This window comes from Diceros bicornis, chromosome 14 (assembly GCF_020826845.1).
Source record: "Diceros bicornis minor isolate mBicDic1 chromosome 14, mDicBic1.mat.cur, whole genome shotgun sequence".
Classification (NCBI taxonomy): Eukaryota; Metazoa; Chordata; class Mammalia; order Perissodactyla; family Rhinocerotidae; genus Diceros; species Diceros bicornis.
The window spans coordinates 34,206,165-34,225,263 of NC_080753.1; the positions used below are offsets into that span (position 1 = coordinate 34,206,165).

A 19,099-nucleotide genomic window follows, 5' to 3' on the forward strand; every position below is an offset into this window, starting at 1 on the left:
ACAACTAGCCCAGGTCTGGAGCAAACGTAAATGCCCTGGAAACTGTGACTTGGAGTGAACATGCCCCACCCCACGGCGCATGTACTTGCACCTCTCCACCTCGTCATGCCCTGGGTTCTCCATGTGCCACAGTGTAATCTCTATGGACCACAGGTCTAACCAATGAGCCCATAGAATCCTGGGACCTGCCCTCGCTTCTCATCTCTCCCAATTCAATTCTCCTGTCAATCTGTGTGAGTCTCTGAAACACAGTGGTCCTTGGGGCAAGAAGGATTAGAAAAAGGGGACAGATAGGAATGAGGTCTCTGAATTTGAATGCCAAGTGGATTACAGTATGGGGGTTCTCTCATACAACTGGAAAATTCAGCTCAGCACTGTAGACAAACACTCATGTGCACACATAGCTTCTCTTTGTCATATTTTGGATGCGTTTATTTCTTAGTAAAATGACCAATAGAGTCTCCTCTTTCCAGTGTCTGGTAAAAGCGAGAGGGGGGAAGTGTCTTCCTAAGGGCTGTCAGAGACCCAGACAAAGCTGAGAGGGGACTCCTGGGGACAAATGAAAGGACACTCAGGTTTCTGGTTCCCCAGGTCAGCTTCCTCCATGAAGAATGTGGCACTCTGGCTGCAGGGGCTGCTCAGGGCCCGTCGTGACTCCCTGTCATCTCCATGGCTGTTGAAGATACTGGTCTCCTCCAGAACCAGTTACGGCTCCACCTAGGCCTGTGGTGGACTCCACGATTACCTCCAGAGCCCAGGCCAAGGTTGGGGCCGTGGGTGCGGTAGACAGCTGTGTCAAGGACATTTCTCAGGGACAGGGAGTTTCTCTAGAAAAAGAAGGGTAAATCATTTCAGAATTGTATTCCCCTCTCCCAAGCCTTCTCCGTGGACTCCTTCTGGAATCTTCTCCCCCTTCATACCATCTCCATCACCTCGTGCTCCTTCCTCCAGGCTTTATTCCCTCTTGTGGCCCCCTTTTTCCACAAGTTAATAGTTTTCTCTGCACATTGATTGGCTTCTCCATTTCTACCTTGCTATTTCTCTTTAGTAACTGTCTCCTGATCTTTCTTTCCTCCCTACCCACCCCCAACTTGGTGCCTGTACTATTCATATCCCATTTCCTTACGTTCCTCCTACTCCCTCCCCCGGGCACTTTCCCACATATTAGGCACTTACTACACAGAAGAAGAGCCCAGCAAAGAATCCTACGGCCACTACAACTGAGACCAGAGTGATGAGGAAGATTTCCCACGGCTTCAGAGACCCACTGGGCTTCACTTCATTCACAGGAGTAGTAGCACTTGTGCTAATTCTATTGGAAGTTGGGTGCGTTCCAGTTGGAGGTATGTTAGAGCCTCCTGTGGTTGCACTGGATCCAGTGTTGGTGGCTGTGCTGGTCACACTGGAGGTCACACTGGATCCAGTGTTGACAGGTGTGCTGGTCCCTGCAGAGGTTGTGCTGGATCCAATATCAGAGGCTGTGCTGGACCCACTGGAGGTCATGCTGGATCCAGTGTTGACAGGTGTGCTCGTTCCTCCAGAGGTCATGCTGGATCCAGCATTGGAGGCTGTGCTAGTCCCACTGGAGGTCACACTGGATCCATTGTTGGAGGCTGTACTGATCCCATCAGAGGTTGTGCTGGATCCAGTGTTGACAGGTGTGCTGGTTCCTCTGGAGGTTGTGCTGGATCCAGTATTGGAGGCTGTGCTGTTCCCACTGGGGTTCACACTAGATCCAGTGTTGGAGGCTGTACTGGCCCCACTGGAGGTCACACTGGATCCAGTGTTGGAGGTTGTACTGGTCCCATTGGAGGTTGTGCCGGATCCGGTGTTGACAGGTGTGCTGGTTCCTCCAGAGGTCATGCTGGATCCAGTATTGGAGGCTGTGCTGGTCCCATTGGCAGTCACACTGTATCCATTGTTGGAGGCTGTACTAGTCCCACTGGAGGCTGCACTGAATCCAGTGATGACAGTTGTGCTACTATTACTGAAGGTTATGCCTGATGATAATCATAAATGATGACAAATATATATTGAGCATATATACTTTCTGCTCAATGCTTGGTTAAATTCATTACATGAATAATTTTATTTAATGCTCACTACAGCCCTATGAAACAGATACTATTATTATCACCAGCTAAGACGAAGAAATTGAGGCTTAGAAATGTTGACACCTGCCCAAGTTTATACAGCTAGTAAGTAGTAGAACAGGAATTTGAACCCAGGCTACTGAACCTGCACATTTAGTGACGATGCTAAGTCACCATCCCCACCCACCCCAAAACCAGGGTTACATGACCTAGTTTCGCTGGTAGATAAGCTTATTCCATATTCTGCTGTACAAGATCTAATACAGATAGAAAGTATCACAAAAGAACTGTAGGACCCAGGTGAAACTAGTATGTATTGATTGATTGATTCTTAAAGTAGTATTGCTCACTTCTTGGAAAATATTTCTCAGAATGTTATTCAGAAAACACCTACATTAGAATCACCTGGGGAGCTTGTTGAACATAAAGATTCCTAGCCAAACCATTCCAAACTAAACAAATCAGAGTTTGAGGTGGGGCACAAGTATCTGCCTCTTCAACAAGGGGGCCAGGTGATTCTATACGCATGAAAGTTCCAGGGGCTCCTGATCACTATGGCAGAGGCTGGAGAAAAACAAACTATATGTAGTTTAAATGTGTAAGATCTCCCAGGATTGGGGGCTACAAATCAAGATTTACAGATATGGAGAAGCTTTTCAACCTTCGTGGAGGTACAGCTGGAGTCAAGGTTATGCCTACTTTTTCCCCCTCACTACCCTGAAGAACAAGGCACTCAGCCTCTTCAGAGTCTATATTTATCTCCTTTTTGGCTCATTTTACTACTAATTGGGACATAGGTGCCTATCACTTCACCCTGCACATGTATATTTTTTCCTTAGTCTTATTTGAACTAACATAGGATTTGAGTTTAGCTCTATTTTGCAAAGCCACCCCAAAAATCTACAATAGGGTATAAATTGAGGTGAAGGTCAGAAACATGAGTAAAACTAAATAAAAAATGAGATGACCAAGAATAGGGGTGACATGTGAAAGAGGGAGTGGATTTGATCTGGGAAGTTTTAGAGAACAGAATAGATAAATCAAAATTATAGGAAGGTTAATTTTGATTCAAAATGATTAATTCTTTAAGAAGTCATGTTTTCTAGTTTTGCAATAGGAGATGGGGTATGGAAATAGACTCTTGAATCCTATTCTCCTTGGTCTGAGGCTGACTTAGGCTGATATTGAATCAGAGGTAGGAACAGGAGAGAAATTAAGTTTGTAGAGCATAGAAGAGTGATATCTTTAAAAACAGTCAACTCTTCTTGTTCTTAATATTTAACCCCCAGCCATATCACACAGGTTATTACCATTTTATAGATGCAGAAACTGAGGCACAGAGAAATTAAACAACTCACCCAAAGTACACAGACAACAGATGGAGCCATGATTCATACGTCAGCAATCTGAGACCAGAGTCCACAGTCTAAACCACTGTGCTCTGACTGTCTCCCAGGTGATACATTATTTGACTGAGCGATTGGAGTAAAGCGATGATCCTCACTCTATGGAGGAGAACTAGAGCTAGTCCTAGTAGTGGTCATCATCTCCCCAAATCCTTCTAAGGTTCTCAACCACCCACTTTTAAAGAAAATCACTCACCATCTTCTAAAAGTAGGAGATGTAGCAGTAACCAGTACTTAAGGAGAATGTTTCCCTTCTGCATCTCAATGTGCGTCTTTGTGGCTGGTGTCTTTGTGGCTGGCAAGCAAGATGCCTGGATCCAAGATGTGGCCAAGACCTAGAAGGCAAAGAACAGGATTCTTAAGAAAAGAGAGTTCAAGGGGAAGAGATAAAAGCTGGAGTTTCTGGGAGCTTGGGTTTCCTATACGTGTTCTTGGGAAGAACCTTTAGCCTGGGGAGGTAGGAGGCTGGACACCTGGGTTCCTTAGGCTTCCTCCATGTGATGCTGTCGCTTTCTTTATCATGGAAGAGCTGCAGGGGCCTTTATAGCTTCAATGGGTTGGGGAGGGGTTGGGAAGTTGACTTGTTCTTCTGCCAACTGTGAGCAAGTAGCAAAACAATACTGAGCCTGAGAAGGAATAGACTGGGGGTGAAAAGGAAGGTCAGAAAGGAGAATGACATGATTACACCAGGCAGGGCACTGGGCTGGGGTGGAGCAAGAAGTAGAAAGGGATAAGAAGATCAAGGTTGTCAGAGTGGAAGGGACCCACCCTCTGAGGAGGGGATGGGGCCAGAAACCTGTTCTACTTCAAGACTTTTGTTTCTGGTCAGGAAGTCCTGTGTGCCTGCTTTAGCATGGAAGAAGCCCTAATGGACTGAGCTAAGTGGGCAGGACCCCACATCTCTCAAGCAAACAGAAATATGAGACCCAAAAGAGAACAATAACTAGGGATCTTGGCTCCTGGGCTATGCGCAGAAGACAGATGGAGCATTCCTGTGTATGCAGTAGGCCCTCAACAATGCACACTGAGTGAATAGAGGAAGAGAGATCCAGGGGTTAAGGAAGCCATCTGTGGGGTCTCTGGAGCATGGAGGCTGACTGTATGGGGAAAAGGTTGAATGTGCAGGAACAAGCCACCAGTCAGACTCAGAACAGGTGAAGGGGTCATATAGGGCCCCCTCCTGACCCTCAACCATAGGAGTTCCCCTCTTGTCTGTTTTCAGAGGAATTCATAGGAGCTTTTCCACTCTGGGATCCTTCAATGTTCCTCCTCATCTGCCTTAAGGAAGCGTCTCTCGGTAGGGTGTACCATAAGCACCACATTAGAAGATGTCAAGTCTGTTGAGGGAGGGAGATATAAAGTCCGAGTCCTCTAGGAGCTTCAAGTTGGGTCCGGACATGGATGTAGCAGCCGAAAGGACACACAGTCAGCTAAATAAGCATGACTGAACAGATCCAAATAAGCAGAAGTTTGGGGAGTTCATGAGGAGAGCATCTTGTGGCCAGAGTGAGGGGGGTGGGATTGATGGGAGTTCCAGCACACAGTCTGTATGACTGAAGTCAGCTGTCTCAATTCTCCTGTCAATGAGGAGAAGCTTCATGAGAGAGGCGACAAGTCAGATAGTTTATTTGTAGATGAACGAACATCTCCAACATGTAAGACCTGTTAGAAAGAAGCTGGCAGGCAAGACGTGGCTGGAGACATGAAGGAGCTTGGATTGAGTAAGTCTGAGAGTCAGGAAAGGATGCAGTGTGCTGGGAAAGGCTCAGACATGGGTCTGCCTAGTAGCTGTGATGGGCATTTTCTGAGCCTTAAATGTGAGGGGCCAGTCAGTGACAGGATGGGTCCTGGACTCCCAGCGATCCTATTCTGTGGCTGAAAAGCTGACAGCACTCTAAGAAAGAAACTTTTTTTTTTTTCCCTTTAGAATTATTCAGAAGCAGAGGTCCTGAATTCAAGTCCAAATTCCACATTTTAGATGTTATCCTACAATTTTTTTAAATGCATATTTAACTTATCAGAGTTTAAATGTAATTAACATCTTTACTCTCCTTCAAAACAATACAAAGACGTTGTAGCACTTTAATTCTTATTACCCATCTCCTAAGTCATACCATAATGTTGTCAAGTATTTTAATTCTATCTTGTTTTTAACTTCATGAGAGATTATTGTCGTCTGCCACATCATAAGCCAGAACATAGTCACACGGCTACAGTAAGCTGCAAAAGAGACTGGGAAATATACTCTCTAGCTGAGTGTACATGTGCGCAATAAATCTTAAGAATTCTATTGTTAAAGATGGAGAGTGAATATTAGTGGGCCATAAAGCTATGACACACATTTAAACCTACTTGCTTTATACTCTGTGTTTAATAATTCCAATAGCGACAGATTTTTTGGATCTGATCCTGCTATCTCTTTTGGTTTGTTTTGTTTCTTGCTGGCTTTCACTTATGGTGTCTGTTTTCATTTGTGACTTGAGATTTATGATTACGAATTTATTTTTCTTGGAATGTTATCTGTAGAAGTTCTTTGAAGCCTGAGATGAAGGTATGATCTTGCACAGAGAACTTGCATGTTTTGGCCAAGCCTATGGAGGCATTACCATTAAAAGATTTTTTTAAATTAAATGGTAGGCTTGAAGTCTTTTGAATTACTTAGATTGCATGATTTGAGGCTGCAAACCAGGTGAAGTATTGTTGTGATTACAAGTTATTTCTCCAGAGATACTTCCTCCTCTCCTCCTTTTTCCTGCATCAAGTTTAGAGACAGTCGATTTTGCTTGCATTTCCTTAGAGGATGCGTGGGGTTATTTTTAGTTTACACTCTCCCTGAAGGTTTCAGATTTACATGAGGGTCTACCGTGAGAGGCCCCACCTGGGCTGGTCTGACGGAGGCTGTGCAACAAGAAGCTGAAGTTCACTGGGTCTGGCAAACGTTGGCTTCAGTACTTTCCTTACCTCCCTGGGTTCCTACCTTAACTGAGTCTTTAATTTTAGGATTCCTTACTTGCCTGCTGGTTCACTGATTCACTTAAGAAGAATTTTTGGTCCATCATTTTAAGTTTTTCAGGATATTTTAAGTCAAGGCACCTAGCCCATTACAGAGCTAGAAATTTAAGTTCTCATTGGATTGTTTTGAGAAGAAAATGATGGTATATTTAAAGGCACTAGCACAGTGTTTGGTACATAATAAGCATGTAATAATAAAGGACAAAGGAAAAACAAAAAGAAACACATCAAAACATAAATATACAGACGCCAGGTGTATTTTGAGATTCTAATTTGTAACACGTCCCAGTGATTTTTTCCTTACTTGTCACACAGCATTTAGAAGAGAAAAAGAAGTAGGGAGGAAGAATCTTCCCAAAGGAGAAGACCTGGAGGACAATGAGTGGGTATAAGATGGTTTTCTGTCTACACAGTTTGTATGATTTGAAGCTACAAACCTAAATGGATATTAACTAGACATATTGTAGTGATCATTTCAGGATGTATACAAACATTGAAACATTATGTTGTACACTCGAAATTAATACAATGTTATGTCTCAATTAAAAAAAAGAAAGAAAGAATAGACATCAGATTAGTGAAGATCAGGCTGCCAATGAGTGCTTACAGAATTCCCACTGTTACCAATTGAACTCTCTCCCCAGCTGGGGAGACACCCAAGGAAGGGTCTCTTGCTCTTCCTCTTGGGGTTCTTCCTCTGTTCGGTGTTGCAACTTTGAAACGTGACCAAAGCTGAGCATTCAATAGCACAAGCTTTATTCAATGACCAAAGAATGGAGACGGGGGAACAAAGTTCACAAATCAACTTCTCAGCTTCTGCGGTGATTAAGCAGCTGTTATAAGGGATCTAGGTAAAGAAGGGGAGGAATATTCATAGTTATTCAGGGAAATGGGCAAGCTTTTCTGGGGAGCAAGTGTGCCACCTCTTTTCTTTCCTTATTTGGTTATGTCCTGTCATTGCCATGGCAGTTGTAAACTGTCATGGCATTGATGGGTGTGTTCTATAACATGGTAATGTATTACAATGAGGGTACAATGAGCTGTGGGGTCTGTCAGGTCAAGTCGGACTGCCATATTGCCTTCAAGTGGTTTTAACTGGATTTGACCTATGTCTCAGCCACCTTCTCCTTCCTCTCTTTGTGGTTTCCTGTAAGCTAAAGAGAGCATGTTAGGCTTGTTCTGAGCATGATTGTAGTTAATGCCTTGTGGGTTCAGTGGGCCAGGTAACACTACTGTGTGCCTTTCCATGGTCAGGATTCAAGCCTGATATAATTAGACCGTGACTTCCCACTGCCTTGGGAATCTGCCCCTTCAACTAGCGGCAAAAACCATTTCCACAGTTGGGGGTCCCTGAAATATCAACTGACATAATTTTGCCAAGATAATCCTTGATGGGATACCATCTTTCAATGAAGATGTCTAGAGTGTGAAAGTCTTCTTTTCAGAATCCAGTAAGATAGTTGTTACATCTGTTTCTCTGTGGAAGTCTTAGAATTTAACTCAACAGTGTTTTTAACCTTCTGGTTGTTTTTGTCCTCTTAGGCTGCTGATTTAAGAAAAGACTATGAAAGGATTGACATTGTCCTCTATTTAAGAAACATCTTATTGGTCTCTATGAGTGTTTTTTGTTTTGTTTTGTTTTGTTTTTGCTTTCATTACAAAATGATTCCATAAATTTGCCTTACTCTGATTTTTTTTTTTTTTTTAAAAAGGAACAATGTCATGCAAATAAAAATTCTCCAGGGAGATTTATCACCACCTTCCACTCAGTGTCAAGTTTACAGACAGACATTTTCCTTAGTCCCCAAAGTGCATGAGGAGCAATGCTGTTTTATTCTAATTTAACCATACACTGAAGCTTTCACCCTCTTAGGTCTCAGCTTTATTTAGGGTCTCCTATTAGACTCTACCTCCTATGCATGTCCTGGACTTTGTCTCCTGTACTCTAAGTGCTAAAAGGCTATGAGAAGGTAAGCTTAAATTCACCAAATTTGGCAAATGCCCTCAATGTGTAAAGGCTGGTTCAAGCTCTCCTAAACCTCTCTGAGTCTCTACCTTCTCCTGGTTGTTGATCTAAATATTACCTACTATCTACCCAGCTAATTGATACAATTATAAAGATTTTTTTCAATATTATCCAGCAATTTTTGTTGCTTTCATTAAGAGGAGTAATGTACCTTCTCCACTATATTGCCAGAAAAGTGGAAGTTCTCAAAAGATTGTTTTGAGGTTATAAATTTCAAAGTCATTCAATGATAGTGCATTTAAAGTCACCTCATACAATGCTTAGCACATAGTAAGCATTCATAAACAAAGGAAATCAGAGAGAAAATAATGCCCAAACAGATAAACAAGTAAGCAAGTCACCTTGCTACCACATATACTATGTTTTTTTTTTATTATTATTAAGCTGTAATAATATCGTTCTTCTTCTTACTTGTCACATTGCATCTTGAGGAAACAAAAAAGTAAAACTCTGAAGCGAAAAGGGCACAGTTATCACTTGCATGTTGAGAGATCAAAGAGAAAGTGTTCTGTAATGAGTCATGGTGACCTCCTAAGAGGTTCTGAACTATGGTTAAGCTCAGGGGATATTTTTACCTGAGCTCACATGCAAATCTGATGAGGCTGCAAGTCTCCTCCAGAACCACTCTCTATTTTTCTGTCTGCCCTGTTGGTCAAATTCACTGTGATCTTTTCTGTTTTTTTTCTTGACTTTGCTCATAACCATCTCTATGGCCAATTCCCTGAAGACCTTTTGGAAGCCCATCCCAACCCATTTTATGGTCACTGCCTTCTCCTCCATTACACCCCTCTTCCCCAGTATTTTCTTTTCCATGTCATCTCCCATTATCCAGTCTATGTCCATACTCCCCTTTTCCTCCATGGCTTCCTCGGCAGCCTCTTCTGTGATCCATTTCATGGTTATTGTAATGGCCTCCACCATGTCCGTGAGTCTCACCAGAATTCATGCCATAAACACACTATGGCTGAGGCTCAATTCATGGCCCACACCAGAGCCCACTTCGTGTCCACAGCCATGGGCTCCTCCATGAACCAGTTCATTTCCCAGGCTGTGGAACATTCCAGAGCCCAGTCCTGAGTCCAGGTCCAGACAAAGGCCAATTCTGTGGTCATGAAAGTTATAAATGCCTCTATCTATCATAGGAAAAGAAAAGTCCTTCTAAAAGAGAAAAAAATATGAGTTAAATCTTTTCCTTCCATATCATTAAACTGTCCCAAGATTGTCAAAAATCATAAATTTCCACTTTTCAGTACTGTCTGTTTTCTCTCTTCTCATTCATTCTTTTTGCGTGTGTCTGATACTGCTGGCTCTCTTCCTCTCATTTATTTATTTATTCACATCTCTGAGAAAACAGCCTTTCTAACTATTGCACTTGCATATTCTCTATGTGAATACTGTGATCATTGCTCTATGCCTCGGTAAGGTTACACGCTGCTAAACTTTCAAGACAGGGGCAAATCCATGTCCTGTACCTAGGGAGTAGAGACTCTCAGAAATAGGGAGTCTTTTGTTATGTTAATCAACCAAGAGAGTTGCATGTCCATGAGGACAGGTGAAAATAAATGAGTTCATAAAATAGAAGTCAGAATAGTAGTTCCCTTTGGTTGGGTGGGTATTGACTGGGAGGGGACATAAAGGAAACTATTCAGATGATAGAAATGTTTAATATTTTGAGCTGAGTGGTGGTTATATGAGTGTGTACACACCTAAAATTAATCAAGCTGTACACTTGAGATTTGCACACTTCTCATAAGTTATACATCAATTTTTTTAAAAAAAGATAAGGGAAGGGCCATAAAGAGCTAAAGCTTGGAGAACCGGCTTCACATACTGCGGCTAAGAGCACAGGCTCTCTTGTCGAGTGGACTTGGTTTAAAGCCCCTGCTCTGCCACTGCCTCACCCTGTGATCTTCAGCAAGTTACTCCAGTCTCTGACTCCAGTGTCCTACTCTGTAAAATGGGATATTAAGAGTACGTGCCTGGAAGGTGGTAAAGCGGACTAAAGGAGAGACAATGCCCTCTTGCACTCTTGGCTCTGGACCTCACACTTAGCAAACAGTTAATAAAATGCTAGTTGTTATTATTACATCTCTATCTTAAAAATTTAGAAGATTGCTTATGGCTGGTGAGCCTCATTTTGTTCTCACCATAAGGAAACATCGGACAATCTGAAATAAGCAACTCAAGTAAGTTGAATGCAAATTATGCCAACCATTTGTGGCTAGCGCATGAAGTTTTTATTTATTTATGGTATATTTACTCTGGCTCATCCTACAAATGTTGAAGTTCATTTCCAGGAATACATCCAGCCAAAATAGAAAAATATAAATATGGTTTTTAAAATAGGAAAAGAAAAATATTTTAGAATAGAAGATTAAGACTAAGATGGAGAATAGAATGCAGAAATGCAGTCTGCTGGCATGTGGCTTTCACATCTGCCACAGACAGGCAGAGGGCTCCGGGCCTCGAAACGTGTCGTCTCTCAGAGCATCAGAAGCCTGTCCTACACGAGCATTTCTGTGGCTTCTGTTCTTGCTAAGAGTATTTCTTTGTTATCTGCCCTTAGTATTTAGTGAAGTATTTTGAAATTTACAGCCTATTTGAGCTGTGCTAAGGAGTACCTAGAAAAGTGAATTTCTTTTCACTTGGGTAAAATCATGAAAGAACGGAAAAAGAGTCCCTACTCTTACCCCCTCACCCCCAGAAGTAGCATGTGGTAATACCTATAATGGAAGTGAAAAACCTGTTGGGGTCCCAAACAGTCATCACTTTCTAGAGATCATTTTCCAAGTGGTATTTTATAAAAGATACACTGTTTTATAAAAGGCACACTTCCCTTATCCTCTTGACTCTTCTCTATTCGTACCACATACACCCATACACTTGCCTCTCTCTCGGGTCTCCACTTCACCTTTCTTCTCTTTTTTTCTACTTCTCACTACATCTATCGTTTATATTTTCCGTCTTTCTCCCTCTTGTGGTCTTTATAATACGCTATGTGAGAAAGTAGAAATCAAACTGAGACAGTAACCATCTACCCCACCATTCATCAGGCTGGGATAACAACACAGATAAAGCCAGCTCCAAAGTTCACTGGAAAAAATGTTTTCCCCAAGGACACGCTGCAGCAGTAAAGCATCATAACAGCCCCCTTCTCTGAGTGACTTATTCACTTTCAGTGATTTAGTCAATGATAAATATAGTTCTCTAAAATCGTAAACTATCCAAATTTGCTGTTTGAAATTATGTCAGTAAGAAGGAAATATCCCGTTCTTGTCTGGAGAATCTAAGTTACTCTGACACAGAGACGCAGCCTCGATTTCCAACCCAGGGGCAGATAAGGAGTTTCTGAATACAGCATCCCACGTCTATTGTAACGTTGTTTCCAAGGAAACGGTCCACTTCATGGTCCAGAGCTGCTGTTGACCTTGTTCACCCAGCCCTGTTTTATCTTGAGCTTACTAAAACTCTGCTTCATTTAATTCTCACCAAAATTCCACACTTCCCCCAATACTATCATGACCCTTTTCTATAGTTTGGTAAGAAGCTCCTTAGTCCCTCTGGTGTACAGTCTCCCTTGTTGCAACCAGCTGATAAATCAGACTACAGGTTTGCTCCTGCTCTCTTATGTGCTGAGCTAGGATATGTGTGACTCTCCACACACTGCTCTCTCATTCTGAATATCCTAGTGGTCCTAGTCCTATTATTCTACTCCCACTCATGATCTATCTTCTAGGTGGGTTCCCCCATCTCCATGCACAGTAATTCACCAGGCAAAAACTCAGTCCTACCAGCAGCCCAACACCAACCACAACTGCAGCCAGAGAGATGAGGATGATGGCCCAGGGCTGTAAATATCCACTTGGCTTAGTCATATTTGTTGGCGTGTGGCTCACGCTAATTGTGTTTGTGCCTGTGGTGACGGGGCCTGTTTTCTGGGAGGTGGTGCTGGTTCCAAGAGGGGTGGCTGGCCCATGGGTGGATCCTGTCCTGAAGGTCCTGGTACCTGGGACTGAAGTGGTAGATAATGCTCCAATAGTGGATGTGGCCAGGCCAGAGGTATTAGAGGCTGTCTAGGGATGGTGTTGCTGGTAGCAGGGGTCATGGAGTCCATTCCAAGGGCCATGGTGACAGAGATGGGGGTAGTTGGTCTGGTTCCAGTGGTTCTGGTGCCTAGGAAACAGGTCACACAATATGATGCATTTGTAGTGGAGATAATCAAAGGGGAGGCAGGTGTACTTAGAGCAGAGGGGTTGAATCCAACATACCTATGGTAGTGGTGGTTTGAGGAGAGGTGTTGTGGTGGTAGGAGAGATAGTAGAAGGTGATTTATCTGAGGCCATGGTCCTTAGAATAGAAGTGAGTGTCTTAGAGAAGAGAAGGTACAATATGTCCACTGATGGTGCTGGTGGAGGCAGAAGATTGAGGAAATGTGATAGTGATTGATACAGAAGTGGAAGATTTATTCAATTTCAAAAGTGGCCACCCAAATAGAGGAGAATGGGCTGGGATAGAAGGGATAGGGTCTGCCACTCTTGTGATGTAGTCACTGGGTGTAAGGACAGTGCTGGAGGAAGAGACGATAGAACCAGGTTTACTCACAGGTGAGGCAGTGGCCATGGCTAGCAGCAGAGGAGACACGATCTAACACAATCATGGTGGTCAACAAAGTCGCAGTGAGTGCGCTCGGAACAGATGTGGAAGAACCTGACCCATATGGAGGAAGCTGGCCCCAGGGACAGGACGGGGTGGACTCAGAACAGGTGGGAGGACCTAATACAGAAGACAGAGTGGAGGTGGAGGCTTCAGCAGCTATGGCAGTGCTTAGATCAGAAGGGGCTACACTGATACAAGAACAGTGTCACTCTCTGGACTAGCAGTGGGTGGCTCAGAACAAAAAGGGTAGAATCAGATCCGATATGAGTGCTGATGGCAAGTGCGGAGGTGATCTTATTCAGAGCACTGCCAGAGTACAAAAAACATCATTCTGGTCTTAGACTAGAGCAAAGATTGACAAACTTTCTCTGTAAAGGGTCAGATGATAAATTTTTAAGCTATTTGGGTCACATAGTCTCTGTCATAACTATGCAAAGCATCTGGAAAGCAACTATAGATGTAACTGAATAGGTATGGCTGTGTTCCAACAACACTTTATTTGGAAAAACAGAAAACAGGCAAGACTTGGCCCATGAAGTGTAGTTTGCAACCCCTGGATGAGGGGTCAATATATTGAAGGTGAGGTGGTGGTGCCACAGGTGGTGGATGGAGTAGAGCTGATTGTCCTTGACATAGAAGTGAGAGCATCTGACAAGTGGGGATGGTTGTCACAGAGTTGAGGTGAGTTTGCTGTCAGCAGAAGTGATGGAGTATAATTAACTGGTGGGGGGCGGATAATTTGCAAAGAAGTATTTCTGATTGGGATGGAAATGATGGACACTAGACAAAAGGAGGTGAGGCCAGAGTAGAGATAAGTAGGATTGAAGAAGAGGAAACAGAATTATATCTAACAGGTGTGATGGCTTGACTAGAGTCCACAGCAGAAATGATAGAAACAGATGAAAATGTGGTGGTTGTCACTGGAGTTAAATGTGTGCGCTTAGAGTAGATGTGGTAGTTAGTACCTGATACAGCTGTGCTGGTGATGGGTTGAGCAGAAAAGTCAGTGGCCCTGGTGGACAGCAAGGTGGCAGAAGACGTTGTGAAAGGTCTAGAGACACTGGTGGAGAGTGAAGTGGCCCCAGAGGCGGAGGTCTAGGCGAAGAGGGGCAGCGAGGCCAAAGTGAAGGCTGTGGTGACCTCTGAGGCTGTGGTGGGTCCAGAAGGTAAGGTGGAAGCTTTGGTGTCCCCAGAAGATGTGGAGGAGAATATGGTGGGCACAGATGATGAGAAGGAGCCTGTGGTGCTCTTAGAGGCTGTGGTTGAGACAGTCAGGGTCTCAGAAACTGTGGTGCTGTTTGCAGCGGGCACAGAAAAAGTAGACAAATCTGTGGTGAGCTGAGAGGCTGATGAGGAAGCTGTGGTGGACTTTATGGTTTCAGAGCCTATCCTGGAGGTTGTGGTGCTCACAGATGCTGTTGTGGATGGCATGGTGGACTCAGAGACTATGGTAGAGGCCATGCTGCTAACAGACTCTGAAGTGACCTCAGAGGCTGTATTGTAGGCCATGCTGGTCTCAGACCTTGTAGCGGAGGCTTGGTGGTCTCAGAGTGTGTGGTGGACAAAGACACTGCCATGCTCTCAGAGGTTACGGTTGAGGCTGTTTTGGGCACAGACACTGTTGCAGAGGCAGTGGGGGTCTCAGAGGCTGTGGTGGAAGCCATGGAGGTGTCAAAGCCTACAGTGGTCTCAGAAACCATAGTGTAGGCTGTGGTGGTTTCCAAGTACGTGGTGGACATGGATGTTTTGATAGAAGATGTGGTGTTTTCAGAGGCCACAGAGAAGGCCACGGTAGTTTCAGAGGCTGAGGTAGAAGGCTTGGTGGGCACAGACTCTATAGTGGTCTCTGAGACTGTGGTGGAACCCATTGTGGACACAGACTCTGCAGTGGTCCTGGAGTCTGTGGTAAAAGCTGAGGTGGTCTTAGAGGCCATGGTGAAGACTGTTTTGGACAGAGACATTATTGTGGATGTCATGGTGGTCTCAGAGAGTATGGCGGTCACAGATCATGTGGTGGACAAAGACCCTGCCATGCTCTCAGAGGCTGTGGTAGAGGCAATGGGGGGTCTCAGAACCTGTGGTGGAAGCCATGGAGTTTACAAAGCTGCCAGTGGCCTCAGAGGCCATAGTGGAGGCTGTGGTGGTTACAGAGGATGTGGTGGAGAGCGAAGTGTTGATAGAGGATGTGGTACTTTCAGAGGCTGTGGAGAAAGCCACAGTAGTTCCAGAGGCTGAGGTGGAGGCCTTGATGGGCACAGAAGTTATCATCAAGGCTGTAGTGATCTCAGAAGCTTTAGTGGAGGCCAATGTAGGCACAGACTATGCAGTGGTCCCTGAGTCTGAGGTAGAAGCTATGGTAGTCACAGGGACTGTGGTGGTTTCATTGGTGAAGACTGTGATGGGCACAGATGTTATCATGGAGGATGTGGTGCTATCAGAGGCTATGTTGGACACAGACGCTGTGACGGTCTCAGGGGCTGTGGAAGAAGTTATGATGGTGTCAGAGCTTATAGTGGTTTCAGGCTAAAGAAGAGGCCATTGTAGACATAGATGTTAATGTTGAGGGCATGGTGGTCTCAGAACCTGTGGTGGACATAGACTCTACAGTGGTCCCTGAGGCTGTGGTGGAAGCTATGGTGATCCTAGAGCCTATGGTGATTTCAGAGGCCGTGATGAAGACTGTGGTAGGCATAGATGTTGTCGTGGTGGAAGTGGTGCTCTCAGAGGCTGTGATGGGCATTTTGGTGGGCACAGATGCTGTGGTGGTCTCAGTAGATGTTGGGGTGGCTGTGGAGGGCATAGACTCTGCAGTTGTCATGAGGGCTTCAGTGGAAACTATAGTACTATAGTGGTATCAATGCTGTGTTAGCAGCCATTGTGGTCTCTGAGGTGGTGGTGGAGGCCGTGGTGGTCTCAGAGGGTGAGATAAAGGCTGTCATTGGCACAGATGCTGTAGTGGAGGACCTGATGATTTCAGAAATTGTGGAGGAGACTGAGGTGGTCTCAGAGCCTGTGGTGGTTTCAGAGGCTATGGTGAAGACTGGTGGGCACAGACGTTATCATGGAGGCGCTGGTGCTCTCAGAGGCTGTGGTAGAGATCACGGTGGGCACAGATGCTGTGGCGGAGGGTGTGGTGACCTCAGAAACTACGGTGATGGTTGTGGTCATTTCAGAGCCTATGGTGGTCTTACAGCCTGTGCTGGAGGCTGTGGTTGGCACAGACATTGTGATTGAGAACATGATCTTGGAGGCTATTCTGGAAGATGTATTGCTCTGAGAGGCTGTGGTGATGGTTGTGGTTGTTTCAGGGCTCATAGTGGTCTCAGAAGCTGTGGTGGAGGCTGTGATGGTCTGAGAGGTTGAGTTGCTCTGAGAACCTGTGATGGAGCCCATTGTGGACACAGACTCTGCAGTGGTCCCTTGGGCTGTGGTTGCCTTGGTACTATGCCTAGAAGCTGTATGCCTAGAAGCTGTATGCCTTGGTAGTATGCCTAGAAGCTATGGTCAGGGATGTGGAGGGCTCAGAGGCTGAGGTGGACCCAAGGATTGTAGTCCTCCCTGAAATACATCAATTTATATTCAGGTATGGCACTCATTTTTGCATTTTTCATATCTAATTAGGAGCATTGTGCATATCTCTCTTTCCTGTTTCCTTTAAGTCAGCATAACCACTGGTATCTAGTTAACCTTTTATTTGAAAACGTACCTTAGAGGCAGCATTTGTAGTTTTCTCCTCCTCTTCCTTTTTTTTTTTTTAATGTGAATATTATGGGCCTGATTGCTGATTCAGCTGTGCTTCTGTATTGAATGAATGAATCATTTGATCAATCTCCTTTGCACTTTTTCCTTCCTTCCAGAACGTTGCTAATCAGAGTTGTCAGCTATCTTTTTGGCACTATACTAGCCTAGGTGAATCTTTAAGTGTAACACATGTTAAGGAGGCAACCAAACAGAAACTGCACGTCATCTCTCTTTGTGTGATTCAACACTAAGGAGGGTTGGAGCTCAGAGGAAGGAGAAAATGTGTTGTTTGAATGCCTCATCAAAGTCATCTGGACTGATCTTCCCAGGAGTATTCCCTTGGCTAGGTCGAAGTAATGAGAAGCTCACACCAAGATGGGAGGGCTGCTTCAGCAGACACCCTCAAATCTAAATCCCCCCTCCACTCTTTGGGGCTTTCAGCATGCTGTCCTTGCCTGAGGAAAGCCTGCAGGTTCTCATGCGCCAACTGAGGGCAGTCGGGTGGTCAAGTTGAGGTGAGACCAGATTTTGCAGGGCTCTGTAGGCAGTCAAGGTCAGAACTGATGTGTTAGGCAGTTCGTAAAAGTTCTCTCAGTGAAGAGACACAAGGAAATGCCAGAGGGGAAGATCCTTGGGAAGATTACTTGATTTCTTTCTTTTGCTTATTTTTTTAGTACAAAGTCTAGACCAAGTAGTAGCAGTGCGAATGGATTAGAGAAGAATCTGGGAGGTTAGTCTAAGTTTCTCTCTGCTAGGCACTCTGCATCCAGTACTTCTCATTCATTCATTCAAAAGTATTCCTTAATGTGGTCGACCTGGTGGCATAGTGGTTAAGTTGGCGTGCTCCGCTTCTGGCAGCCCTGGGTTCGGAGGTTCAGATCCCAGGCATGGACTTACGCACTGCTTATCAAGCACACTGTGGCAGGCGTCCCACATAAAGTATAGGAAGATGGGAACGGATGTTAGCCCAGGGCCAATCTTCCTCAGCAAAAAGAGGAGGATTGGCAATGGATGTTAGCTCAGGGCTAATCTTCCTCACCAAAATATATATATACATGTGTGTTCCTTAAGAATCTTCTATGAGTCACGTGGAGTGCCAGGCATGGAATGCAGTGGCAAAAAAGTACATATGGAGCTTATATTCAAGTGAGAGAGAGAGACAATGAATAAGTAAACAGATAATGTCTGAAATGAAAAATCTATACCTGATGAGAATAGCTGACGGGAGCTTTTTCAGGGCCTGAAAGGAAGAGGCTCTGTTAGGGATGGACTGTGGAGATGGTGGCCCAAAGAGAAATGAGGGGCTGAACACCTTGCCAAAGCAGAGAAATAGTTGTTTTCAAATGGAAGCCCGATTATGACAGTGCTACTTCCGAATATGGAAAAGCAGAGATTCTGAGCAAACTAGCATGATGTTGAAGGAGATGCAGAAGCTACCAACTGATTGAGAAAGCCAGCATGATGTTTCTAGAAAACGGCACTCCCTCTATAGCAGCTCTGGAGGCATTGGAACACAGCAGGCATTGGAACAAGCTGGAAATCTCGTAGGAAACATAGATCCAGAAAAGTCAGTACAATTGTATCAACAGACAGCCAACATGCCTGAAAATGAGGAACACTTGGACAGGCAGTTGAATGCTTAGGAAAAGCCTCAAGACTGCTAGTGCAAGGATGCAGCATTGATCAGGCAGCACTCTATTCAGAAAGAAAAAAATATTTATAAGGAAATTGAGAATTATCCAACTGGTTATAAGGAAACAGTTGCTCAAGTCTTGGTTCACCTACACAGAAATGACTATATGGCCACAGAAAGCTGTGTCAGGGAGAGCTCTAGCACACCAGGGTCTATGGAAGTGACAGCTGTGCTGCCCTAGAACAGCTTCTGGAAGGGTACGAGCGGCAAGACCAAGCTGCAGTGTCCAACGTCTGCGCGTCTCCACGTTTCAAGTACATGGACGGCAATTATGCTAAACTGGGCCTGAGTGTGGTTGTTCCAGGAGGGGGATCAAGAAGAAATCACCAGCAACGGTTGCACAACCATGTGAATGTACCTAATGCCACTGAACTGTGCGCTTAAAAATGGTTAAAATGGTAAATTTTATGTTACGCATATTTTACCACAATAAAAAATATTAAGAAAAAGAAGGAGGAGGAGGAGAATTAGA

General features: G+C 44.4%; 1 protein-coding gene and 1 pseudogene across 1 annotated transcript; one reads left to right on the forward strand and one right to left on the reverse strand.

Moving 5' to 3' along the window:
* Window positions 1-576: 576 nt before the first annotated feature.
* On the reverse strand, window positions 577-14,893 carry MUC21 (mucin 21, cell surface associated). The gene is made up of 4 exons (XM_058553875.1): window positions 14,786-14,893; window positions 3,692-3,834; window positions 1,177-1,987; window positions 577-827 (listed from the first exon to the last, which is right to left on the reverse strand). Exons 1-4 carry the CDS (start codon window positions 14,891-14,893, stop codon window positions 639-641), a joined length of 1,251 nt encoding a protein of 416 aa, XP_058409858.1. The 3' UTR covers window positions 577-638.
* An 867-nt stretch (window positions 14,894-15,760) lies between these two features.
* Window positions 15,761-18,989, forward strand: LOC131413299 (gamma-soluble NSF attachment protein-like; annotated as a pseudogene).
* Window positions 18,990-19,099: the final 110 nt, after the last annotated feature.

What these genes read in the sequence shown, in the direction of transcription:
- MUC21 (XM_058553875.1), bottom strand. Translation starts at nt 14,893, where the DNA reads ATGGTTTCTGAGACCACTGTAGGCTTTGACACCTCCATGGCTTCCACC. An exon ending in TGCCCAAAACAGCCTCAACC is followed by an intron (nt 3,835 to 14,785) that starts GTAACCTCTGAG and finishes TTTGCCTTCTAG; the next exon opens with GTCTTGGCCACATCTTGGAT. An exon ending in CTGGGCTCTTCTTCTGTGTA is followed by an intron (nt 828 to 1,176) that starts GTAAGTGCCTAA and finishes TTCTTTTTCTAG; the next exon opens with AGAAACTCCCTGTCCCTGAG.